This window comes from Carcharhinus amblyrhynchos, unplaced genomic scaffold, assembly GCF_965287045.1.
Source record: "Carcharhinus amblyrhynchos unplaced genomic scaffold, sCarAmb.v2.hapA chromosome_159, whole genome shotgun sequence".
In the NCBI taxonomy this organism is placed as follows: domain Eukaryota; kingdom Metazoa; phylum Chordata; class Chondrichthyes; order Carcharhiniformes; family Carcharhinidae; genus Carcharhinus; species Carcharhinus amblyrhynchos.
The window spans coordinates 205,001-227,465 of NW_027649899.1; the positions used below are offsets into that span (position 1 = coordinate 205,001).

The 22,465-nt window shown below is 50.3% G+C and overlaps 1 protein-coding gene across 1 annotated transcript in view; it reads right to left on the minus strand.

Moving 5' to 3' along the window:
* Positions 1 to 73: 73 nt before the first annotated feature.
* The window catches only part of LOC145338741 (galectin-3-binding protein-like), a 103,371-nt gene continuing 80,979 nt past the window's right edge, over positions 74 to 22,465 (minus strand). The window contains exons 3-5 of the mRNA XM_080183131.1: positions 18,478 to 18,609; positions 5,862 to 6,129; positions 74 to 1,184 (exon numbers count right to left, since the gene is read on the minus strand). Of these exons, the coding sequence (XP_080039257.1) occupies positions 74 to 1,184; positions 5,862 to 6,129; positions 18,478 to 18,609 (1,511 nt within the window). The remainder of the gene's footprint in view (positions 1,185 to 5,861; positions 6,130 to 18,477; positions 18,610 to 22,465) is intronic.

Consider the following 22,465-nt stretch of genomic DNA (forward strand, 5'->3'; position numbering starts at 1 on the left):
GGAGGGATCGAGGGGAATGTAACGAGATGTGATCCACTTTCAGCTCCTCCCTGCTCCCCGCCATCTTGTGAAGTTATTGAGTGTAATAGGGTCTAACCACGTATCTGAGTGATGTGATGCCCGTCTCACAAGCAAAGAGGAAGAGAGCAGTGTTATTGAGCACTGGAAGGACAGCAGTGAAATTCTTCATTTCCTGTACAAAGGAAATGGATTTGTTTTCACACAGCCACAGAATCCTGTTGTGATATACAATATCATTCTGAGACTTGGATAAGGCAGTGGATAAGGTTGCCACTGGATAGGTATCATAGGGACAGATCACATTGCTATTGCGACACCCTTGTGCGTTGCTATGGTAATAAGCAGACCAGGATAGAGTGCTGGAGATGTATAATTGGCTCATGTGTTTCGGGGTCTGAAAGAAGGAGCTGGGAGAAGAGCGAGATGGGTTATAACCACCGTTGTACTGTCCCCCAGAGGCACTGTAAGGGACCAGAGCTCCATGGAAAGGTTTGTGTGTGTAGGTGAGGGGTCTCTCATTGGAAACTGAACCAGGAGACGGTATCTGGAGAAGTGTACTCCAGTCTGATGTGGTATAGATCCTGGGATGGTAACTTAGATCCGAGATATTCCTGTAATGTTTTAGCTTTTGCACAGGGACAGAATGGAATTGGAATGCCTCCAGGAGTTTCGATGTGAAGATATTCTCAAATACTTTGTACAGACTGCAGTTAACCGGAATAGAGACCAGATGTTCAGGAGACATCATATGGAATCGAATCTTACTCATTAACAGATCGGCCAGTTCAATCCTTTGGTTGTGAGTGATCCACATTTCCACAGCCTGGTAAAGTCGGAACTCATTCTCAATCACAATGTCCGATCTCTGTAACAAGGCGTACAGTTCCTCACCTGTCATCTCATACCATGCTGGCGATTTACTGAAATCTTCACAATTCCACGCAAAATACTTCAAGCAAATCTCTTTCAGTAAATAATCTTCCACCGCCTCAGCGTAATTATAAAGTTCCAGCTGATGTTTGAAGGAGGGATCCTGTGGGAGCAGTTTATAGAAGAGTTTATCGCAGTAATCTCGAATGGCAGTCACGCCGTAATCAGATGCCAGGGTGTGAAGACACTTGACTGAAGAAAGCTGAACGTAGATCATTCGAGTATAAAAATACCTGAGAGGCCAAACAGAAAGGACACTGAGTGACCACAGCCCAAAACTGTCCCCGCCAATCTGACTGACCCAAAACATCGCCCGCCCCGGGGGGGGGGAAAACACCCGCCTTTAAACACCCGGGGGAAAAACACCCGCCCTTAAACACCCGCCTTTAAACACCCGGGGGAAAAACACCCGCCTTTAAACACCCGAGGGAAAAACACCCGCCTTTAAACACCCGGGGGAAAAACACCCGCCTTTAAACACCCGGGGGAAAAACACCCGCCTTTAAACACCCGCCTTTAAACACCCGGGGGAAAAACACCCGCCTTTAAACACCCGGGGGGGAAAACACCCGCCTTTAAACACCCGGGGGGGAAAACACCCGCCTTTAAACACCCGGGGGGGAAAACACCCGCCTTTAAACACCCGGGGGAAAAACACCCGCCTTTAAACACCCGGGGGAAAAACACCCGCCTTTAAACACCCGGGGGGGAAACACCCGCCTTTAAACACCCAGGGGGGAAAACACCCGCCTTTAAACACCCGGGGGAAAAACACCCGCCTTTAAACACCCGGGGGGGGGGAAAACACCCGCCTTTAAACACCCGGGGAGGGAAAACACCCGCCTTTAAACACCCGGGGGGGGAAAACACCCGCCTTTAAACACCCGGGGGGGAAATCACCCGGGGGGGAAAACAACCGCCTTTAAACACCCGGGGGGGGAAAACACCCGCCTTTAAACACCCGGGAGAAACACCCGCCTTTAAACAACCGGGGGGAAAACTCCCGCCTTTAAACACCCAGGGGGAAAACACCCGCCTTTAAACACCCGGGGGAAAAACACCCGCCTTTAAACACCCGGGGGAAAAACACCCGCCTTTAAACACCCGGGAGAAACACCCGCCTTTAAACACCCGGGGAGAAAACACCCCCCTTTAAACACCCGGGGGAAAAACACCCGCCTTTAAACACCCGGGAAAAACACCCGCCTTTAAACACCCGGGGGGGGAAACACCCGCCTTTAAACACCCGGGAAAAACACCCGCCTTTAAACACCCGGGGGGGGGAAACACCCGCCTTTAAACACCCGGGGAGGAAAACACCCGCCTTTAAACACCCAGGGGCAAAACACCCGCCTTTAAACACCCGCCTTTAAACACCCGGGGGGAAAACACTCGCCTTTAAACACCCGGGGGAAAAACACCCGCCTTTAAACACCCGGGGAGGAAAACACCCGCCTTTAAACACCCGGGGGAAAAACACCTGCCTTTAAACACCAGCCTTTAAACACCCGGGGGGGAAAACACCCGCCTTTAAACACCCGCCTTTAAACACCCGGGGGGCAAAACACCCGCCTTTAAACACCCGGGGGAAAAACACCCGCCTTTAAACACCCGGGGGGGAAAACACCCGCCTTTAAACACCCAGGGGCAAAACACCCGCCTTTAAACACCCGCCTTTAAACACCCGGGGGAAAAACACCCGCCTTTAAACACCCGCCTTTAAACACCCAGGGGCAAAACACCCGCCTTTAAACACCAGCCTTTAAACACCCGGGGGGGAAAACACCCGCCTTTAAACACCCGGGGGCAAAACACCTGCCTTTAAACACCCAGGGGAAAAACACCCGCCTTTAAACACCCGGGGGAAAAACACCCACCTTTAAACACCCGGGGGAAAAACACCCGCCTTTAAACACCCGGGGGAAAAACACCCGCCTTTAAACACCCGGGGGAAAAACACCCGCCTTTAAACACCCGGGGGAAAAACACCCGCCTTTAAACACCCGCCTTTAAACACCCGGGGGGGAAAACACCCGCCTTTAAACACCCGGGGGGGAAACACCCACCTTTAAACACCCGGGGGGGGAAACACCCACCTTTAAACACCCGGGGGGGGCGGGGGGGAAACACCCGCCTTTAAACACCCGGGGGAAAAAACACCCGCCTTTAAACACCCGGGGGAAAAACACCCGCCTTTAAACACCCAGGGGAAAAAACACCCGCCTTTAAACACCCGGGGGAAAACACCCGCCTTTAAATACCCGGGGGAAAAACACCCGCCCTTAAACACCCGCCTTTAAACACCCGCCTTTAAACACCCGCCTTTAAACACCCGGGGGGGAAAACACCCGCCTTTAAACACCCGGGGGGGGGGATAAACACCTGCCTTTAAACATCCGGGGGAAAAACACCCGCCTTTAAACACCCGGGAAAAAAACCTGCCTTTAAACACCCGCCTTTAAACACCCGGGGGGGAAAACACCCGCCTTTAAACACCCGGGGGAAAAACACCCGCCTTTAAACACCCGGGGGGAAAACACCCACCTTTAAACACCCGCCTTTAAACACCCGGGGGAAAAACACCCGCCTTTAAACACCCAGGGGAAAAACACCCGCCTTTAAACACCCGGGGGAAAAACACCCGCCTTTAAACACCCGGGGGAAAAACACCCGCCTTTAAACACCCGGGGGAAAAACACCCGCCTTTAAACACCCGGGGGGAAAACACCCGCCTTAAAACACCCACCTTTAAACACCCGGGGGAAAAACACCCGCCTTTAAACACCCGGGGGGGAAAACACCCGCCTTTAAACACCCGGGGGGAAAACACCCCCCTTTAAAGACCCGGGGGCAAAACACCCGCCTTTAAACACGCGGGAAAAACACCTGCCTTTAAACACCCGGGGGCAAAACACCCGCCTTTAAGCACCCGGGGGCAAAACACCCGCCTTTAAACACCTACCTTTAAACACCCGGGGGCAAAACACCCGCCTTTAAACACGCGGGAAAAACACCTGCCTTTAAACACCCGCCTTTAAACACCCTGGAAAAACACCCAGGGGAAAATCACCTACCCTTAAACACCCAGGAAAAACACCCGCTCCAAACACCCGGGAAAAACGCCCAGGAAAAACACCCACCATTAAACTCCTGGGAAAAACACTGGAGAAAAACACTCGGAAAACACTTGGGATGCAGGAATACACTATCAAGGGCAGGAGTCTTAGTAGTGTTGAAGAGCAGAAGGATCTTGGGGTCCGGGTCCACAGGACTCTTAAATCAGCCTCGCAGGTGGAAGAGGTGGTCAAGAAGGCGTATGGTGTACTGGCCTTCATTAATCGAGGGATTGAGTTTAGGAGTTGGGAGGTAATGCTGCAACTTTATAAGGCCCTTGTCAGGCCTCATTTGGAGTACTGTGCGCAGTTCTGGTCGCCTCACTATAGGAAAGACGTAGAAGCTATTGAAAGGGTACAGAGGAGATTTACAAGGATGTTGCCTGGACTGGGAGGCATGCCTTATGAAGTTAGGTTGAGGGAGCTGGGACTCTTTTCCCTGGAGAGACGAAGGTTGAGAGGCGACCTGATAGAAGTTTACAAAATGTTGAGAGGAATAGATAGGGTGGACTCTCAGAGGCTATTTCCCCGGGTTGAAATGGTCGCTACGAGAGGACACAGATTTAAGGTGCGGGGAGGGAGGTTCAGAAGTGATGTTAGGGGTAAGTTTTTCACTCAGAGGGTGGTGAGTGAATGGAATCGGCTGCCGTCAGTGGTGGTGGAGGCAAACTCACTGGGGTCTTTTAAAAGACTTCTGGATGAGTATATGGGGTTTAATGGGATTGGGGGTTATAGATAGGTCTGTAGGTTGGTAGGTGTTGATGTGATCGGCGCAACTTGTGGGCCGAAGGGCCTGTTTGTGCTGTAGTGTTCTATGTTCTATGTTCTAAAAACAGTCGAGAAAAACACCCGCCCCTAAACATCTGCCCATAAACACCCAACAAAAACGCAGTGAGTGGGGGGCTGTGTTTACCCAGTGAATGGGGGGCTGTGTTTACACGGTGAGTGGGTCTGTGTTTACAGGGTGAATGGGGGGCTGTGTTTACATGGCAAGTGGGGGGCTGTGTTTACAGGGTGAGTGGGCCTGTGTTTACAGGGTGAGTGGGGGTCTGTGTTTACAGGGTGAGTGGGCCTGTGTTTACAGGGTGAGTGGGGGTCTGTGTTTACAGGGTGAGTGGGCCTGTGTTTACAGGGTGAGTGGGCCTGTGTTTACAGGGTGAGTGGGGGTCTGTGTTTACAGGGTGAGTGGGCCTGTGTTTACAGGGTGAGTGGGCCTGTGTTTACAGGGTGAGTGGGTCTGTGTTTACACGGTGAGTGGGCCTGTGTTTATACAGTGAGTGGGCCTGTGTTTACACAGTGAGTGGGGCTGTGTTTACACGATGAGTGGGGCTGTGTTTACACGATGAGTGGGGGGCTGTGTTTACACGGTGAGTGGGGCTGTGTTTATACGGTGAGTGGGGCTGTGTTTACACGGTGAGTGGGCCTGTGTTTATACAGTGAGTGGGCCTGTGTTTACACAGTGAGTGGGGCTGTGTTTACACGATGAGTGGGGGGCTGTGTTTACACGGTGAGTGGGGCTGTGTTTATACGGTGAGTGGGGCTGTGTTTATACGGTGAGTGGGGCTGTGTTTACACGGTGAGTGGGGCTGTGTTTACACGGTGAGCGGGCCTGTGTTTACACGGTGAGCGGGCCTGTGTTTACACGGTGAGCGGGCCTGTGTTTACACGGTGAGCGGGCCTGTGTTTACACAGTGAGTTGATCGAGCTGAGGCCCAGAATGTCCACCCTGAGTGCTGTACTGATCAGAATGGAGAGGTTTGAGGTTATTTTGCGATGTGACAGAGAGCTGGAACCCACCTAATAAAATCATTGACAAATTTGAGACATTCCTTTGAGACAGTCATGTGGTAGGTATTGCTCTGACTCTTACTGATCAGATTGCCATCAGTGTGCATAGAGAAGAGGAGGCGATGTACACACAGTCTCATCACTTCAGTCCCACTTTCCAAGGCAGACACCGAGATGTTCATATCACAGTGATTCCGACTGATATACAAATCTCTCAGCGATTGGGAAAATTCCGCTGACAGATCCAGTCTGTATCCATAAAAATGTTCAATCCTTCCTGTAAGATCACCAGGCTTTAATCAGACCCACAGTCTGAAACATTAACCCCTCACACTCACCCCCAGACACATACCCACACACTCACACACACACACATACACACCCACACACACACTCACACACTCACACACACACACTCACACACTCTCACACCCACTCACTCACACACACTCACTCACACCCACACACACCCACACACTCACAAACTCACTCACTCACACTCACTCACTCACACACTCACTCACTCACACTCACTCACTCACACCCACTCACTCACACACTCACACACACACACACTCACTCACACCCACACACTCACACCCACACTCACACTCACTCACACCCACACCCACACTCTCACTCACACACACACACTCACACACACACTCACACACCCACACACTCACACTCACACACACCCACACACACTCACACTCACACACTCACACACCCACACACTCACACACACTCACTCACACCCACACTCACACTCACTCACACCCACACACACACTCACTCACACCCACACACACACTCACACACACACACACTCACACACACACTCACACACCCACACACTCACACTCACACACACCCACACACTCACACTCACACACACCCACACACACTCACACACTCACACACACACTCACACACTCACACACCCACACACACCCACACACTCACACTCACACACACCCACACACACTCACACACTCACACACACACTCACACACTCACACACACCCACACACTCACACTCACACACACCCACACACACTCACACACTCACACACTCACACACACACTCACACACCCACACACACCCACACACTCACTCACACTCACACACACCCACACACACTCACACACTCACACACTCACACTCACACACACACAGTCACACCCACACACACTCACACACACTCACTCACACCCACACACACACTCACACACCCACACCCACACACTCACTCACACCCACACACACACACACACCCACACCCACACACTCACTCACACCCACACACACCCACACCCACACCCACACACACACTCACACACCCACTCACACACACACTCACACCCACACACACACACTCACACTCACTCACACCCACACACACACACTCACACTCACTCACACCCACACACACACACTCACACACACCCACTCACACACACACTCACACCCACACACACACACTCACACACACACTCACACCCACACACACACACTCACACTCACTCACACCCACACACACACACTCACACTCACTCACACCCACACACACCCACTCACACACACACTCACACCCACACACACACACTCACACACACACTCACACCCACACACACACACTCACACACACACTCACACCCACACACACACACTCACACTCACTCACACCCACACACACACACACACACTCACTCACACCCACACACACCCACACCCACACCCACACACACACTCACACACACACTCACACCCACACACACACACTCACACTCACTCACACCCACACACTCACTCACACCCACACACACCCACACCCACACCCACACACACACTCACACACACACTCACACTCACTCACACACTCACCCCCAGACACATACCCACGCACACTCACACACACATCCACACACACTCACACACACACTCACACACACCCACACCCTCACACACCTACACCCTCACACACCCACACACCTACACACTCACACACACACCCACACACCTACACACTCACACACACACCCACACACTCACACACACACTCACCTACACATACACACACACTCACACACACACTCACCCACACACACACTCACCCACACACACACTCACCCACACACACACTCACACACACACACACTCACACACACACACACACTCACACACCCACACTCAGACACACCTCACACACCTACCCACACACACCGTCACACACCCACACACACTCACACACCCACACACACACTCACACCCTCACACACACACACTCACAGACACACCCACACACACACTCAGAGCAGTGCAGTTGATAGAAACATAGAACATTACAGCACAGTACAGGCCGTTCGGCCCTCAATGTTGTGCCGAGCTTTGTCCGAACCCAAGATCAAGCTATCCCACTCCCTATCATTCTGGAGTGCTGCATGTGCCTATCCAATAACCGCTTGAAAGTTCCTAAAGTGTCTGACTCCACTATCACAGCAGGCAGTGCATTCCACACCCCAACCACTCTCTGAGTAAAGAATCTACCTCGGACATCCCTCCTATATCTCCCAACATGAGCCTTATAGTTATGCCCCCTAGTAACAGCTACATCCACCCGAGGAAATAGTCTCTGAACGTCCACTCTATTTATCCCCCTCATCATCTTATAAACCTCTATTAAATCGCCTCTCATCCTCCTCCACTCTAAAGAGAAAAGCCCCAACTCCCTCAACCTTTCCTCATAAGACCTACCCTCCAAACCAGGCAGCATCCTGGTAAATCTCCTCTGCACTCTCTCCAATGCTTCCACATCCTTCTTATAGTGAGGTGACCAGAACTGAACACAATATTCCAAATGTGGTCTCACCAAGGTCCTGTATAGTCTCAGTATAACCCCACAGCTCTTAAACTCAAACCCCCTGTTAATAAACGCTAACACACTATAGGCCTTCTTCACGGCTCTATCCACTTGAGTGGCAACCTTCAGAGATCTGTGGATATGAACCCCAAAATCTCTCTGTTCCTCCACATTCCCCAGAACCCTGCCATTGACCCTGTAATCCAAATTCAAGTTTGTCCTACCAAAATGAATCACCTCACACTTATCAGGGTTAAACTCCATCTGCCACTTTTTGGCCCAGCTCTGCATCCTATCAATGTCTCTTTGCAGCCAACAAGAGCCCTCCACCTCATCCACTACTCCACCAATCTTGGTGTCATCAGCAAATTGACTAACCCACCCTTCAGCCCCCTCTTCCAAGTCATTGATAAAAATCACAAATAGCAGAGGACCCAGCACTGATCCCTGTGGTACATCGCTGGTAACTGGCCTCCAGTCTGAAAATTTTCCCTCCACCACCACCCTCTGTCTTCTATGAGACAGACAGTTACTTATACAATCGGCCAAATTTCGTTCTGTACCACACCTCCTTACTTTCTTCATGAGCCTACCATGGGAAACCTTATCAAACACCTTACTAAAATCCATGTATACGACATCAACTGTTCTACCTTCGTCTAGACACTTAGTTACCTCCTCAAAGAATTCAATCAAATGTGTGAGACAGGACTTACCCCTCACGAAACCGTGCTGACTATCCTGGATTAAGCTGCACCTTTCCAAATGGTTATAAATCCTATCTCTCAGGACCCTTTCCATTAACTTACCAAGAACCGAAATAAGACTGACCGGCCTATAATTACCAGGGTCATTCCTATTTCCTTTCTTGAAGAGAGGACAAAAGGTTTAAGGTGCAGGGAAGCAAGTACAGAGGGGATGTTAGGGGTAAGTTTTTCTCTCAGAGGGTGGTGAGTGAATGGAATCGGCTGCCGTCAGTGGTGGTGGAGGCGAACTCGCTGGGGTCTTTTAAAAGACTTCTGGATGAGTATATGGGATCTAATGGGATTGGGGGTTATAGATAGGTCTATGGCTTAGTAGGTATAGATGTGATCAGCACAACTTGTGGGCCGAAGGGCCTGTTTGTGCTGTAGTGTTCTATGGTCTATGTTCTATTTGCCACTCTCCAGTCCTCTTGCACAATCCCCGTGGACAGTGAGGACTCAAAGATCGAAGCTAAAGGCTCCGCAATCTCATCCTTGCCTCCCAAAGTATCCCAGGATGTATCCCATCTGGCCCAGGGGACTTATCAACCCACAGGTTTTTCAAAATTGCTAATACATCTTCCCTCAGAACATCTACCTTCTCCATCCTATCAGCCTGTATCACACACTCATCCTCAAAAACATGGCCCCTCTCCTTAGTGAACACTGAAGAAAAAGTGTTGATGTTGTCTACATGGACTTTAGTAAGGCCTTTGACAAGGTACTACATGGTAGGTTGTTGCAGAAAGTTAAATCTCACGGGATCCAGGGTGAGGGATCTAAATGGAAACAAAATTGGCTTCTTGACAGAAACCAGAGGGTGGGTTGGAGAGAGTTGTTTTTCAAACTGGAGGCCTGTGACCAGTGGTGTGCCTCAGGGATCAGTGCTGGGTCCACTGTTATTTGTCATTTATATTAATGATTTGGATGAGAATATAGGGGGCATGGTTAGTAAGTTTACAGATGACACCAAGATTGGTGGCATAGTGGACAGTGAAGAAAGTTATCTCCAATTACAACGGGATCTTGATCAATTGGGCCAGTGGGCTGACGAATGGCAGATGGAGTTTAATTTAGATAAATGTGAGGTGATGTATTTTGGTAGTGTAGAGGTTTACAGCATGGAAACAAGCCCTTCAGCCCAACTTATCCACGCCGCCCTTATTTTATTTTTAAAACCCCCAAGCTCATCCCAATTGCCCACATTTGGCCCATATACCTCTATACCCATCGTACCCACAGAACATAAAACACTACAGCACAAACAGGCCCTTCGGCCCACGAGTTGCGCCGATCACATCAACACCTACCAATCCATAGACCTATCTATAACCCCCAATCCCATTAAACCCCATATACTCATCCAGAAGTCTTTTAAAAGACCCCAGCGAGTTCGCCTCCACCACCACCGACGGCAGCCGATTCCATTCACTCACCACCCTCTGAGTGAAAAACTTACCCCTAACATCTCCTCTGTACTTGCTTCCCAGCACCTTAAACCTGTGTCCTCTCGTAGCGACCATTTCAGCCCGGGGAAATAGCCTCTGAGAATCCACCCTATTTATTCCTCTCAACATTTTATAAACCTCTATCAGGTCGCCTCTCAACCTTCATCTCTCCAGGGAGAAGAGACCTAGCTCCCTCAACCTGTCCTCATAAGGCATGCCTCCCAATCCAGGCAACATCCTTGTAAATCTCCTCTGCACCCTCTCAATAGCTTCCACATCCTTCCTGTAGTGAGGTGACCAGAACTGCGCACAGTACTCCAAGTGGGGTCTGACAAGGGTCTTATAAAGTTGCAGCATTACCTCCCGACTCCTAAACTCAATCCCTCGATTAATGAAGGCCAGTACACCATACGCCTTCTTGACCACCTCCTCCACCTGCGAGGCCGATTTAAGAGTCCTATGGACCCGGACCCCAAGATCCTTCTGCTCTTCAACACAGCTAAGACTCCTACCCTTGATATTGTATTCCTTCATCCCATTGGTCCTGCCAAAATGGACCACTACACATTTATCCACGTTGAAGTCCATCTGCCACTTCTCCACCCAGTCTTGCATCCTATCTATGTCCCGCTGCAACTTCTGACATCCCTCCAGACCATCCACAACACCACCAACCTTCGTATCGTCGGTGAACTTACTAACCCATCCCTCCACTTCCTCATCCAGGTCATTTATGAAAATGACAAACAGCAAGGGTCCTAGAACAGATCCCTGGGGCACTCCACTGGTGACTGACCTCCATTCAGAAAAAGCCCCATCCACAACCACTCTCTGCCTTCTGCAGGCAAGCCAGTTCTAGATCCACAAGGCCAAAGCCCCTTGGATCCCATGCCCTCTCACCTTCTCAAGAAGTCTTGCATGGGGGACCTTATCAAACGCCTTGCTGAAGTCCATGTACACCACGTCCATGGCACTTCCTTCGTCAATGTGTTCAGTCACACTTTCAAAGAACTCAACTAGGCTCGTAAGGCACGACCTGCCCTTGACAAAGCCGTGCTGACTATTCCTGATCATTCTAAACTTCTCTAAATGCTCATAAATCTTGTCCCTCAGAAGCCTCTCCATCAGCTTACCAACCACTGAGGTCAGACTCACCGGTCGGTAATTTCCCGGGCTAACTCTGTTCCCTTTCTTGAAAATAGGGACTACATCCACAATCCTCCAATCTTCCGGAACCTCTCCCGTCTCCATTGACGATGCAAAGATCATCGCCAGGGGCTCTGCAATCACTTCCCTCACCTCCCACAGTATCCTGGGGTACATCCCATCTGGTCCCGGCGACTTATCTATCTTGATAGAATTCAAAAGTTCTAACACATCCTCCACCTTAATATCCACAAACTCAATCTTTTCCATCTGCTGCAAATCCGTAGCAAAATCTCCCAGATCAGTTTCCACTGTGAATACGGAGGCAAAGTACTCATTAAGCACCTCTGCCATTTCTTCTGGTTCCACACAGACCTTACCCCCTTCACCTTTTATAGGTCCTATCCCTTCTCTTCTCATCCTTTTACCTTTCACATATTTATAGAAGGCCTTGGGATTCTCCTTAATCTTACCCGCCAAGGTCTTCTCATGACCCCTTCTGGCTCTCCTAATTTCCCTTTTAAGCTCCTTTCTACAGTCCTTATACTCCTCAAGATCCTTAACCTCTCCGAGTTCCCTGAACCTTTTGTACACCTTCCTTTTCCTCCTGACTAGGTTCAACACAGCCTTCGTGCACCACGGTTCCCGCGACCTACCAAAACCCCCTTGTCTCATCGGAACGTTGTCATGCAGAGCTCCAGACAAACATTCCTTGAATATCCGCCACCTTCCTTCGGTACTTTTCCCTAAGAACGCCTCCTTCCAGTTTATTTGTCCAAGTAACTTCCTGACGACTTCGTATCTCCCCTTACTCCAGACAAACACCTTCCTAGCCTGCCTGATCCTATCTCGTTCCAATGCAATTGTGAAGGAGATAGAATTATGGTCACCATTCCCAAGATGCTCTCCTACCGAGAGATCCATCACCTGCCCTGGTTCATTCGCCAGTACCAGGTCAAGTACAGCCTCTCTCCTCGTAGGCTTATCCACATACTGTGTCAGGAAACCTTCCTGAACACACCTAACAAACTCCTCCCCATCCAAACCCCTTACCCTAGGGATATTCCAGTCGATGTTTGGGAAATTGAAGTCTCCCATCACGACAACTCTGTTATTACTACATCTCTCCAGAATCTGTTTCCCTATCTGCACCTCAACTTCCCTGTCACTATTGGGTGGCCTATAGAATACACCCAGCAAAGTTTTCGACCCTTTACTGTTCCTAACTTCCACCCACAGAGACTCTGTAGATAGTCCCTCCACTGCATCCTCCTTCTCTGCAGCCATGACACTGTCCCTGATCAACAGTGCCACTCCACCACCTCTTCTGCCATCCTCCCTGTCCTTCCTGAAGCATCTGAAACCTGGCACCTGAAGTACCCAGTCCTGTCCCTGAGACATCCAAGTCTCCGTAATGGCCACCACATCACATTCCCAAGCAGCAATCCACGCCCTAAGCTCATCTACCTTATTCACTACACTCCTTGCATTAAAATATATACACTTCAGCCCCTCAGTCTGGGCATTTCCCTTCTCCACCCCCTGTCTAACCTCCCTCTCATACTGCCTGCGGTCCTCCCCTACCTGGGAGCTAACCTCCTCCGTCCCAGTCTCCCCATCACAATTCCCTCCCCCCATCCTTTCTAGTTTAAAGTCCCCCCGGTAGCCTTAGCCAGTCTTCCCACCAAGATATTAGTCCCCCTGGGATTTAAGTGCCACCCGTCCTTACTATACACGTCCCACCTACCCCTAAAGAGGTCCCAGTGATCGAGGAACCGAAATCCCTGCCCTCTGCACCAGTCCCTCAGCCACGCATTCACCCTCCACCTCATTTCATTTCTTCCCTCATTCTCCCGTGGCACAGGCAGCAATCCTGAGATTACTACCTTCGCATTCCTCTTCCTCAGCTGCCTACCCAGTTCCCTATAGTCCCTTTTCACGAGTGCCTCCCTCTTGCCTACGTTAGTAGTACCTATATGTACTACAACCTCTGGTTCCTCACCCTCCCCTTTCAGGATGTCTGGGACCCGCCCAGAGACATCCCGAATCCCAGCCCCAGGGAGACAAACCACCATCCGCGACTCCCGTCTACGTCCACAAAAACGCCTGTCCGCCCCCCTCACTGTGGAGTCCCCTATTAACACTACCTTTCTGCTCTCTTTTTTGATTTTTGGACTCACTGGCTCAGCTCCAGAGACCTGGCCACCGCTTCCTCCCTCAGATGAGCTGTCCCCCCCAGTAGTACTCAGGCCGGAGTACTTATTTTGAAGGGGGACATCCACCGGAGTGCTCTCCATCACCCGAGGTTTCCCCTTCCTAATAGTTACCCAAGTGCCCTCATCCCGTTGTCCTGGTGTAACTACTTGCTTATAGCTCCTATCTATAACCTCCTCACTCTCCCGAATGAGCCGAAGGTCCTCGAGCTGCATTTGCAGCTCCTTAACCTGGTTCCGTAGGGTCTGCAGCTCCACACACTGAGCACAGGTGTGGATGTCTGGTAGACCAGGAGCCTCCAAGACCTCCCACATGTTGCATTGGCAACAACACACAGGTCTCACACCCATACTTGCCCATGTAACTGTCTAAATGCTTTTTAAAAGATAAAATTGTACCCTCCTCTACTACTACCTCTGGCAGTTTGTTCCAGACACTCACCACCCTCTGTGTGAAAAAATTGTCCCTCTGGACACTTCTGTATCTCTCCCCATTCACCTTAAACCTATGCCCTCTAGTTTTAGACTCCCCTACCTTTGGGAAAAGATATTGACTATCTCGCTGATCTGTGTCCCTCATTATTTTATAGACCTCTATAAGATCACCCCTCAGCCTCCTACACTCCAGAGGAAAAAGTCCCAGTCTATCCAGCCTCTCCTTATAACTCAATCCACCAAGTCCCGGTAGCATCCTAGTAAATCTTTTCTGCACTCTTTCTAGTTTAATAATATCCTTTCTATAATAGGGTGACCAGAATTGCACACAGTATTCCAAGTGTGGCCTTACCAATGTCTTGTACAACGTCAACAAGACGTCCCAACTCCTGTATTCAATGTTCTGACCGATGAAACCAAGCATGCTGAATGTCTTCTTCACCACTCTGTCCACCTGTGACTCCACTTTCAAGGAGCTATGAACCTGTACCCCGAGATCTCTTTGTTCTGTAACTCTCCCCAACACCCTACCATTAACTGAGTAAGTCCTGCCCTGGTTCAATCTACCAAAATACATCACCTCACATTTATCTAAATTAAAAGAAAAAGAAAAAGGAGGCTTATGTTCGGATGAGACTTGAGGGCTCAGGTAGTGCATTAGAAAGCTTTAGATTGGCTAGGAGGGAGTTAAAGAGTGAGCTAAGAAGGGCTAAAAGAGGACATGAGAAGACTTTGGCTGATAGGATCAAGAAGAATCCTAAGGCGTTCTATAGGTATGTCAAGAACAGAAGGTTGGTTAGGGCAAGATTAGGGCCAGTTAGAGACAGCAGTGGGAAGTTGTGTGTGGAACCGGAAGAGATTGGAGAGGCATTGAACAAATATTTCTCTTCGGTATTCACGCAGGGGGACATGAATGTAGCTGTGGAGAACACTGGGTTGCAGGGGTGTAAACTGGATAGTATTGCAGTTGATAAGGAGGATGTGCTAGATATTCTTGAGTGTTTGAAAATAGATAAGTCCCCTGGGCCGGACGGGATTTACCCTAGGATTCTCTGGGAGGCAAGAGAGGCGATTGCAGAGCCTCTGACTCTGATCTTCAGGTTGTCGTTGGTCTCAGGTATAGTACCGGAAGATTGGAGGATAGCGAATGTTGTCCCATTGTTTAAGAAGGGGAACAGAGACTTTCCCGGGAATTACAGACCGGTGAGTCTCACTTCTGTTGTGGGTAAGGTTTTAGAAAAAATTATTAGGGATAGGATTTATAGTTATTTGGAGAGTAATGAATTGATTGGAGATAGTCAGCATGGTTTTGTAGCGGGTAGGTCGTGCCTTACTAACCTTATTGAGTTTTTTGAGAAGTGACCAAAGAGGTGGATGGGGGTAAGGCAGTTGACGTGGTGTATATGGATTTTAGTAAGGCGTTTGATAAGGTTCACCATGGAAGGCTTCTGCAGAAAATGCAGATGTATGGGATTGAGGGTAATCTCGGTAATTGGGTCAGGAATTGGCTAGCAGATAGGAGACAGAGGGTGGTGGTTGATGGTAAGCATTCATCATGGAGTGCAGTTACGAGTGGTGTGCCTCAGGGATCTGTTCTGGGGCCACTGCTGTTTGTAATTTTTATTAATGATCTGGATGAGGGTATAGTTGGGTGGATTAGTAAGTTTGCTGATGACACCAAAGTCGGAGGTGTGGTAGATAGTGAGGAAGGGTGTCATAGTTTGCAGGAAGACTTGGACAGGTTGCAGAGCTGGGCCGAGAGGTGGCGGATGGAGTTTAATGCGGAGAAGTGTGAGGTAATTCACTTTGGCAGGAATAACAGATGTGTTGAGTATAGGGCTAACGGGAGGACTTTGAATAGTGTGGTTGAACAGAGGGATCTAGGTGTATGTGTACATAGATCCCTGAAAGTTGGGAATCAAGTAGATAAGGTTGTTAAGAAGGCGTACGGTGTCTTGGCGTTTATTGGTAGGGGGATTGAATTTAGGAGTCGCAGCGTCATGTTGCAACTGTACACAACTCTGGTGCGGCCGCACTTGGAGTACTGTGTGCAGTTCTGGTCCCCACATTACAGGAAGGATGTGGAGGCTTTGGAGAGGGTGCAGAGGAGGTTTACCAGGATGTTGCCTGGTATGGAGGGGAGGTCCTATGAGGAGAGACTGAGGGATTTGAGGTTGTTTTCGTTAGAAAGAAGGCGGCTAAGAGGGGATCTTATTGAAACATATAAGATGATTAGAGGTTTAGATAGGGTGGATAGTGATAGCCTTTTTCCTCTGATGGAGAAAGGTAGCACGAGGGGGCATAGCTTTAAATTAAGGGGGGGTAGTTATAGGACGGATGTCAGGGGTAGGTTCTTTACCCGGAGGGTGGTGAGGGATTGGAATGCCCTGCCTGCTGCAGTTGTAAATGCGCCTAGTTTGGGGGCGTTTAAGAGATCCGTGGATAGGTTTATGGATGGAAAGGGATTGGTTTAGATTAGTGGGTCATTGTTTTGTAACTGGTCGGCGCAACATTGTGGGCCGAAGGGCCTGTTCTGCGCTGTAATGTTCTATGTTCTATGTTCCATGTTCTATGTTCTATTAGCATGTATTTAACTCGATTTAATGAACTGTGTTCATTGTTCCTGAGGAGCAGTATCGAGAGGCAGCGATTCTTGGGCGTGAGAGGAGGCAGCAAAAAAGGTACATTTTTCTGTTTATATTGTTTAACTTTTTATTTATAGTTTAAGTCGCGAGTTTCGGCGGTTTTTTTTAAATTAGTTAGAAACCGGAAGTAGTCACTAGGACGCTTGCCGGTATTTGTAGTTTTTTTCTCTCGGGCCCCTAACCCTATAAATTAGTGCAGAGAGGATACCCGATCCTCTACACTGGTAGAGAATCCCACCCTCCCACCTCCTCTAACCTAATTATAAGAGTGGGGGAAGTTTGTTGTTTGTTTTTTTTTAATTTATTTTTCTGCTGGTAATTGCTTCAGGGATGGCAGTTCAGGCAGTAAGCTGCATCTCCTGTGGGATGTATGTGGTGAGGGAATCTAGTAGTGTTTCAGGTGATTTTACCTGTGAGATTTAACCTTATGCAACAACCTACCATGCGGTACCTTGTCAAAGGCCTTACTAAAGTCCATGTGACAACATCAACTGCACTGCCCTCATCTACCTTCTTGGTTACCCCTTCAAAAAACTCAATCAAATTTGTGAGACATGATTTTCCACTCACAAAGCCATGCTGACTGTCCCTAATCAGTCCTTGTGTCTCTAAATGCCTGTAGATCCTGTCTCTCAAAATACCTTCCAACAATTTACCCACCACAGATGTGAGGCTCACTGGCCTGTAGTTCCCAGGCTTTTCCCTTTTTAAACAAAGGCACAACATTTGCCCCTCTCCAATCTTCAGGCACCTCACCCGTGATTATCGATGATTCAAATATCTCGGCGAGGGGACCCGCAATTGCCTCCCTAGCTTCCCACAGTGTCCTGGGATACACTTCCTCAGGTCCCAGGGATTTATCTACCTTGATAGGCTTTAAGACTTCCATTACCTCCCACACACACACACGTACACACACACACACACACACACACGCGCACACACACACACACGTACACACACGCGCACACGCAAACACACACACACACGTACACACACACACACGCACACACGCGCGCACACACACACACACACACACGTACACACACGCGCACACGCAAACACACACACACACGCACACATGCACACACACACACGCACACGGCTCTGGAACAAGCAGAGAAAACATACGTGGGTCACATCGAACTCCAGCATCCTCAGAGTGTTGACAGTTGTGGATGTTCCAGCCTTCAGCTTCACATTCAATCAGCAAAGATTCAGTCCCAGAGCAAAACACATCGTCCAGCAGAATGGGTCCTGAGCCTGAGAGAAAACAAAGCAAAAAACACTCAGTGAATCACATTAAATCCCACTGCACAGTAACACTGAGAGAGTGCTGCACAGTAACACTGAGAGAGTGCAGCACGGTAACACTGAGAGAGTGCAGCACAGTAACACAGAGAGAGTGCAGCACGGTAACACTGAGAGAGCGCTGCACAGTAACACTGAGAGAGTGCAGCGCAGTAACACTGAGAGAGTGCAGCACGGTATCACTGAGAGAGTGCAGCACGGTAACACTGAGAGAGTGCAGCGCGGTAACACTGAGAGAGTGCAGCACGGTAACACTGAGAGAGTGCAGCACGGTAACACTGAGAGAGTGCTGCACGGTAACACTGAGAGAGTGCAGCACGGTAACACTGAGAGAGCGCTGCACGGTAACACTGAGAGAGTGCTGCACGGTAACACTGAGAGAGCGCTGCACGGTAACACTGAGAGAGTGCTGCACGGTAACACTGAGACAGTGCTGCACGGTAACACTGAGAGAGCGCTGCACGGTAACACTGAGAGAGTGCAGCACGGTAACACTGAGAGAGTGCAGCACGGTAACACTGAGAGAGTGCAGCACGGTAACACTGAGAGAGCGCTGCACGGTAACACTGAGAGAGTGCTGCACGGTAACACTGAGAGAGCGCTGCACGGTAACACTGAGAGAGTGCAGCACGGTAACACTGAGAGAGTGCAGCACGGTAACACTGAGAGAGTGCAGCACGGTAACACTGAGAGAGCGCAGCACGGTAACACTGAGAGAGCGCTGCACAGTAACACTGAGAGAGTGCAGCACAGTAACACTGAGAGAGTGCAGCACAGTAACACTGAGAGAGTGCAGCACAGTAACACTGAGAGAGTGCAGCACAGTAACACTGAGAGAGCGCAGCACAGTAACACTGAGAGAGTGCAGCACAGTAACACTGAGAGAGTGCAGCACAGTAACACTGAGAGAGCGCTGCACGGTAACACTGAGAGAGCGCTGCACGGTAACACTGAGAGAGTGCTGCACGGTAACACTGAGAGAGTGCTGCACGGTAACACTGAGAGAGTGCAGCACGGTAACACTGAGAGAGTGCAGCACGGTAACACTGAGAGAGTGCAGCACGGTAACACTGAGAGAGTGCAGCACGGTAACACTGAGGGAGCGCAGCACGGTAACACTGAGAGAGTGCAGCACGGTAACACTGAGAGAGCGCTGCACAGTAACACTGAGAGAGTGCAGCACGGTAACACTGAGAGAGCGCAGCACGGTAACACTGAGAGAGCGCAGCACAGTAACACTGAGAGAGTGCAGCACGATAACACTGAGAGAGTGCTGCACGGTAACACTGAGAGAGCGCTGCACGGTAACACTGAGAGAGCGCTGCACAGTAAAACTGAGAGAGCGCTGCACAGTAACACTGAGAGAGCGCAGCACGGTAACACTGAGAGAGTGCAGCACGGTAACACTGAGAGAGCGCTGCACGGTAACACTGAGAGAGCGCTGCACAGTAAAACTGAGAGAGCGCTGCACAGTAAAACTGAGAGAGCGCTGCACAGTAACACTGAGAGAGTGCAGCACGGTAACACTGAGAGAGTGCAGCACGGTAACACTGAGAGAGCGCTGCACAGTAAAACTGAGAGAGCGCTGCACAGTAAAACTGAGAGAGCGCTGCACAGTAACACTGAGAGAGTGCAGCACGATAACACTGAGAGAGTGCTGCACGGTAACACTGAGAGAGCACTGCACGGTAACACTGAGAGAGCGCTGCACAGTAAAACTGAGAGAGCGCTGCACAGTAAAACTGAGAGAGCGCTGCACAGTAACACTGAGAGAGTGCAGCACGGTATCACTGAGAGAGTGCCGCACGGTAACACTGAGAGAGCGCAGCACGGTAACACTGAGAGAGTGCAGCACGGTAACACTGAGAGAGTGCAGCACGGTAACACTGAGAAAGTGCAGCACAGTAACACTGAGAGAGTGCAGCACAGTAACACTGAGAGAGTGCAGCACGGTAACACTGAGAGAGTGCTGCACAGTAACACTGAGAGAGTGCAGCACGGTAACACTGAGAGAGTGCTGCACAGTAACACTGAGAGAGTGCAGCACAGTAACACTGAGAGAGCGCTGCACAGTAACACTGAGAGAGTGCAGCACAGAAACACTGAGAGAGTGCAGCACGGTAACACTGAGAGAGCGCTGCACGGTAACACTGAGAGAGCGCAGCACAGTAACACTGAGAGAGTGCAGCACGGTAACACTGAGAGAGTGCTGCACGGTAACACTGAGAGAGTGCAGCACGGTAACACTGAGAGAGTGCAGCACGGTAACACTGAGAGAGTGCAGCACGGTAACACTGAGAGAGCGCTGCACAGTAACACTGAGAGAGTGCAGCACGGTAACACTGAGAGAGCGCAGCACGGTAACACTGAGAGAGCGCAGCACGGTAACACTGAGAGAGCGCAGCACAGTAACACTGAGAGAGTGCAGCACGATAACACTGAGAGAGTGCTGCACGGTAACACTGAGAGAGCGCTGCACGGTAACACTGAGAGAGTGCAGCACGGTAACACTGAGAGAGTGCAGCACAGAAACACTGAGAGAGTGCAGCACGGTAACACTGAGAGAGCGCTGCACGGTAACACTGAGAGAGCGCAGCACAGTAACACTGAGAGAGTGCAGCACAGTAACACTGAGAGAGTGCTGCACGGTAACACTGAGAGAGTGCAGCACAGTAACACTGAGAGAGTGCTGCACAGTAACACTGAGAGAGTGCAGCACGGTAACACTGAGAGAGCGCAGCACAGTAACACTGAGAGAGTGCAGCACGGTAACACTGAGAGAGTGCAGCACAGTAACACTGAGAGAGCGCTGCACAGTAACACTGAGAGAGCGCAGCACAGTAACACTGAGAGAGTGCAGCCCGATAACACTGAGAGAGTGCTGCACGGTAACACTGAGAGAGTGCAGCACGGTAACACTGAGAGAGTGCAGCACGGTAACACTGAGAGAGTGCAGCACGGTAACACTGAGAGAGTGCTGCACGGTAACACTGAGAGAGTGCAGCACGGTAACACTGAGAGAGCGCAGCACGGTAACACTGAGAGAGCGCAGCACGGTAACACTGAGAGAGCGCAGCACAGTAACACTGAGAGAGCGCAGCACGGTAACACTGAGAGAGCGCAGCACGGTAACACTGAGAGAGCGCTGCACGGTAACACTGAGAGAGCGCAGCACGGTAACACTGAGAGAGTGCAGCACGGTAACACTGAGAGAGTGCAGCACAGTAACACTGAGAGAGTGCAGCACAGTAACACTGAGAGAGTGCAGCACAGTAACACTGAGAGAGTGCAGCACGGTAACACTGAGAGAGCGCTGCACGGTAACACTGAGAGAGTGCAGCACGGTAACACTGAGAGAGTGCAGCACGGTAACACTGAGAGAGTGCAGCACAGTAACACTGAGAGAGTGCAGCACAGTAACACTGAGAGAGTGCAGCACAGTAACACTGCGAGAGTGCAGCACAGTAACACTGAGAGAGTGCAGCACGGTAACACTGAGAGAGCGCAGCACGGTAACACTGAGAGAGTGCTGCACAGTAACACTGAGAGACTGCAGCACGGTAACACTGAGAGAGTGCAGCACAGTAACACTGAGAGAGCGCAGCACAGTAACACTGAGAGAGTGCTGCACAGTAACACTGAGAGAGTGCAGCACAGTAACACTGAGAGAGCGCAGCACGGTAACACTGAGAGAGTGCAGCACAGGAACACTGAGAGAGCGCAGCACGGTAACACTGAGAGAGCGCTACACAGTAACACTGAGAGAGTGCAGCACGGTAACACTGAGAGAGTGCAGCACAGTAACACT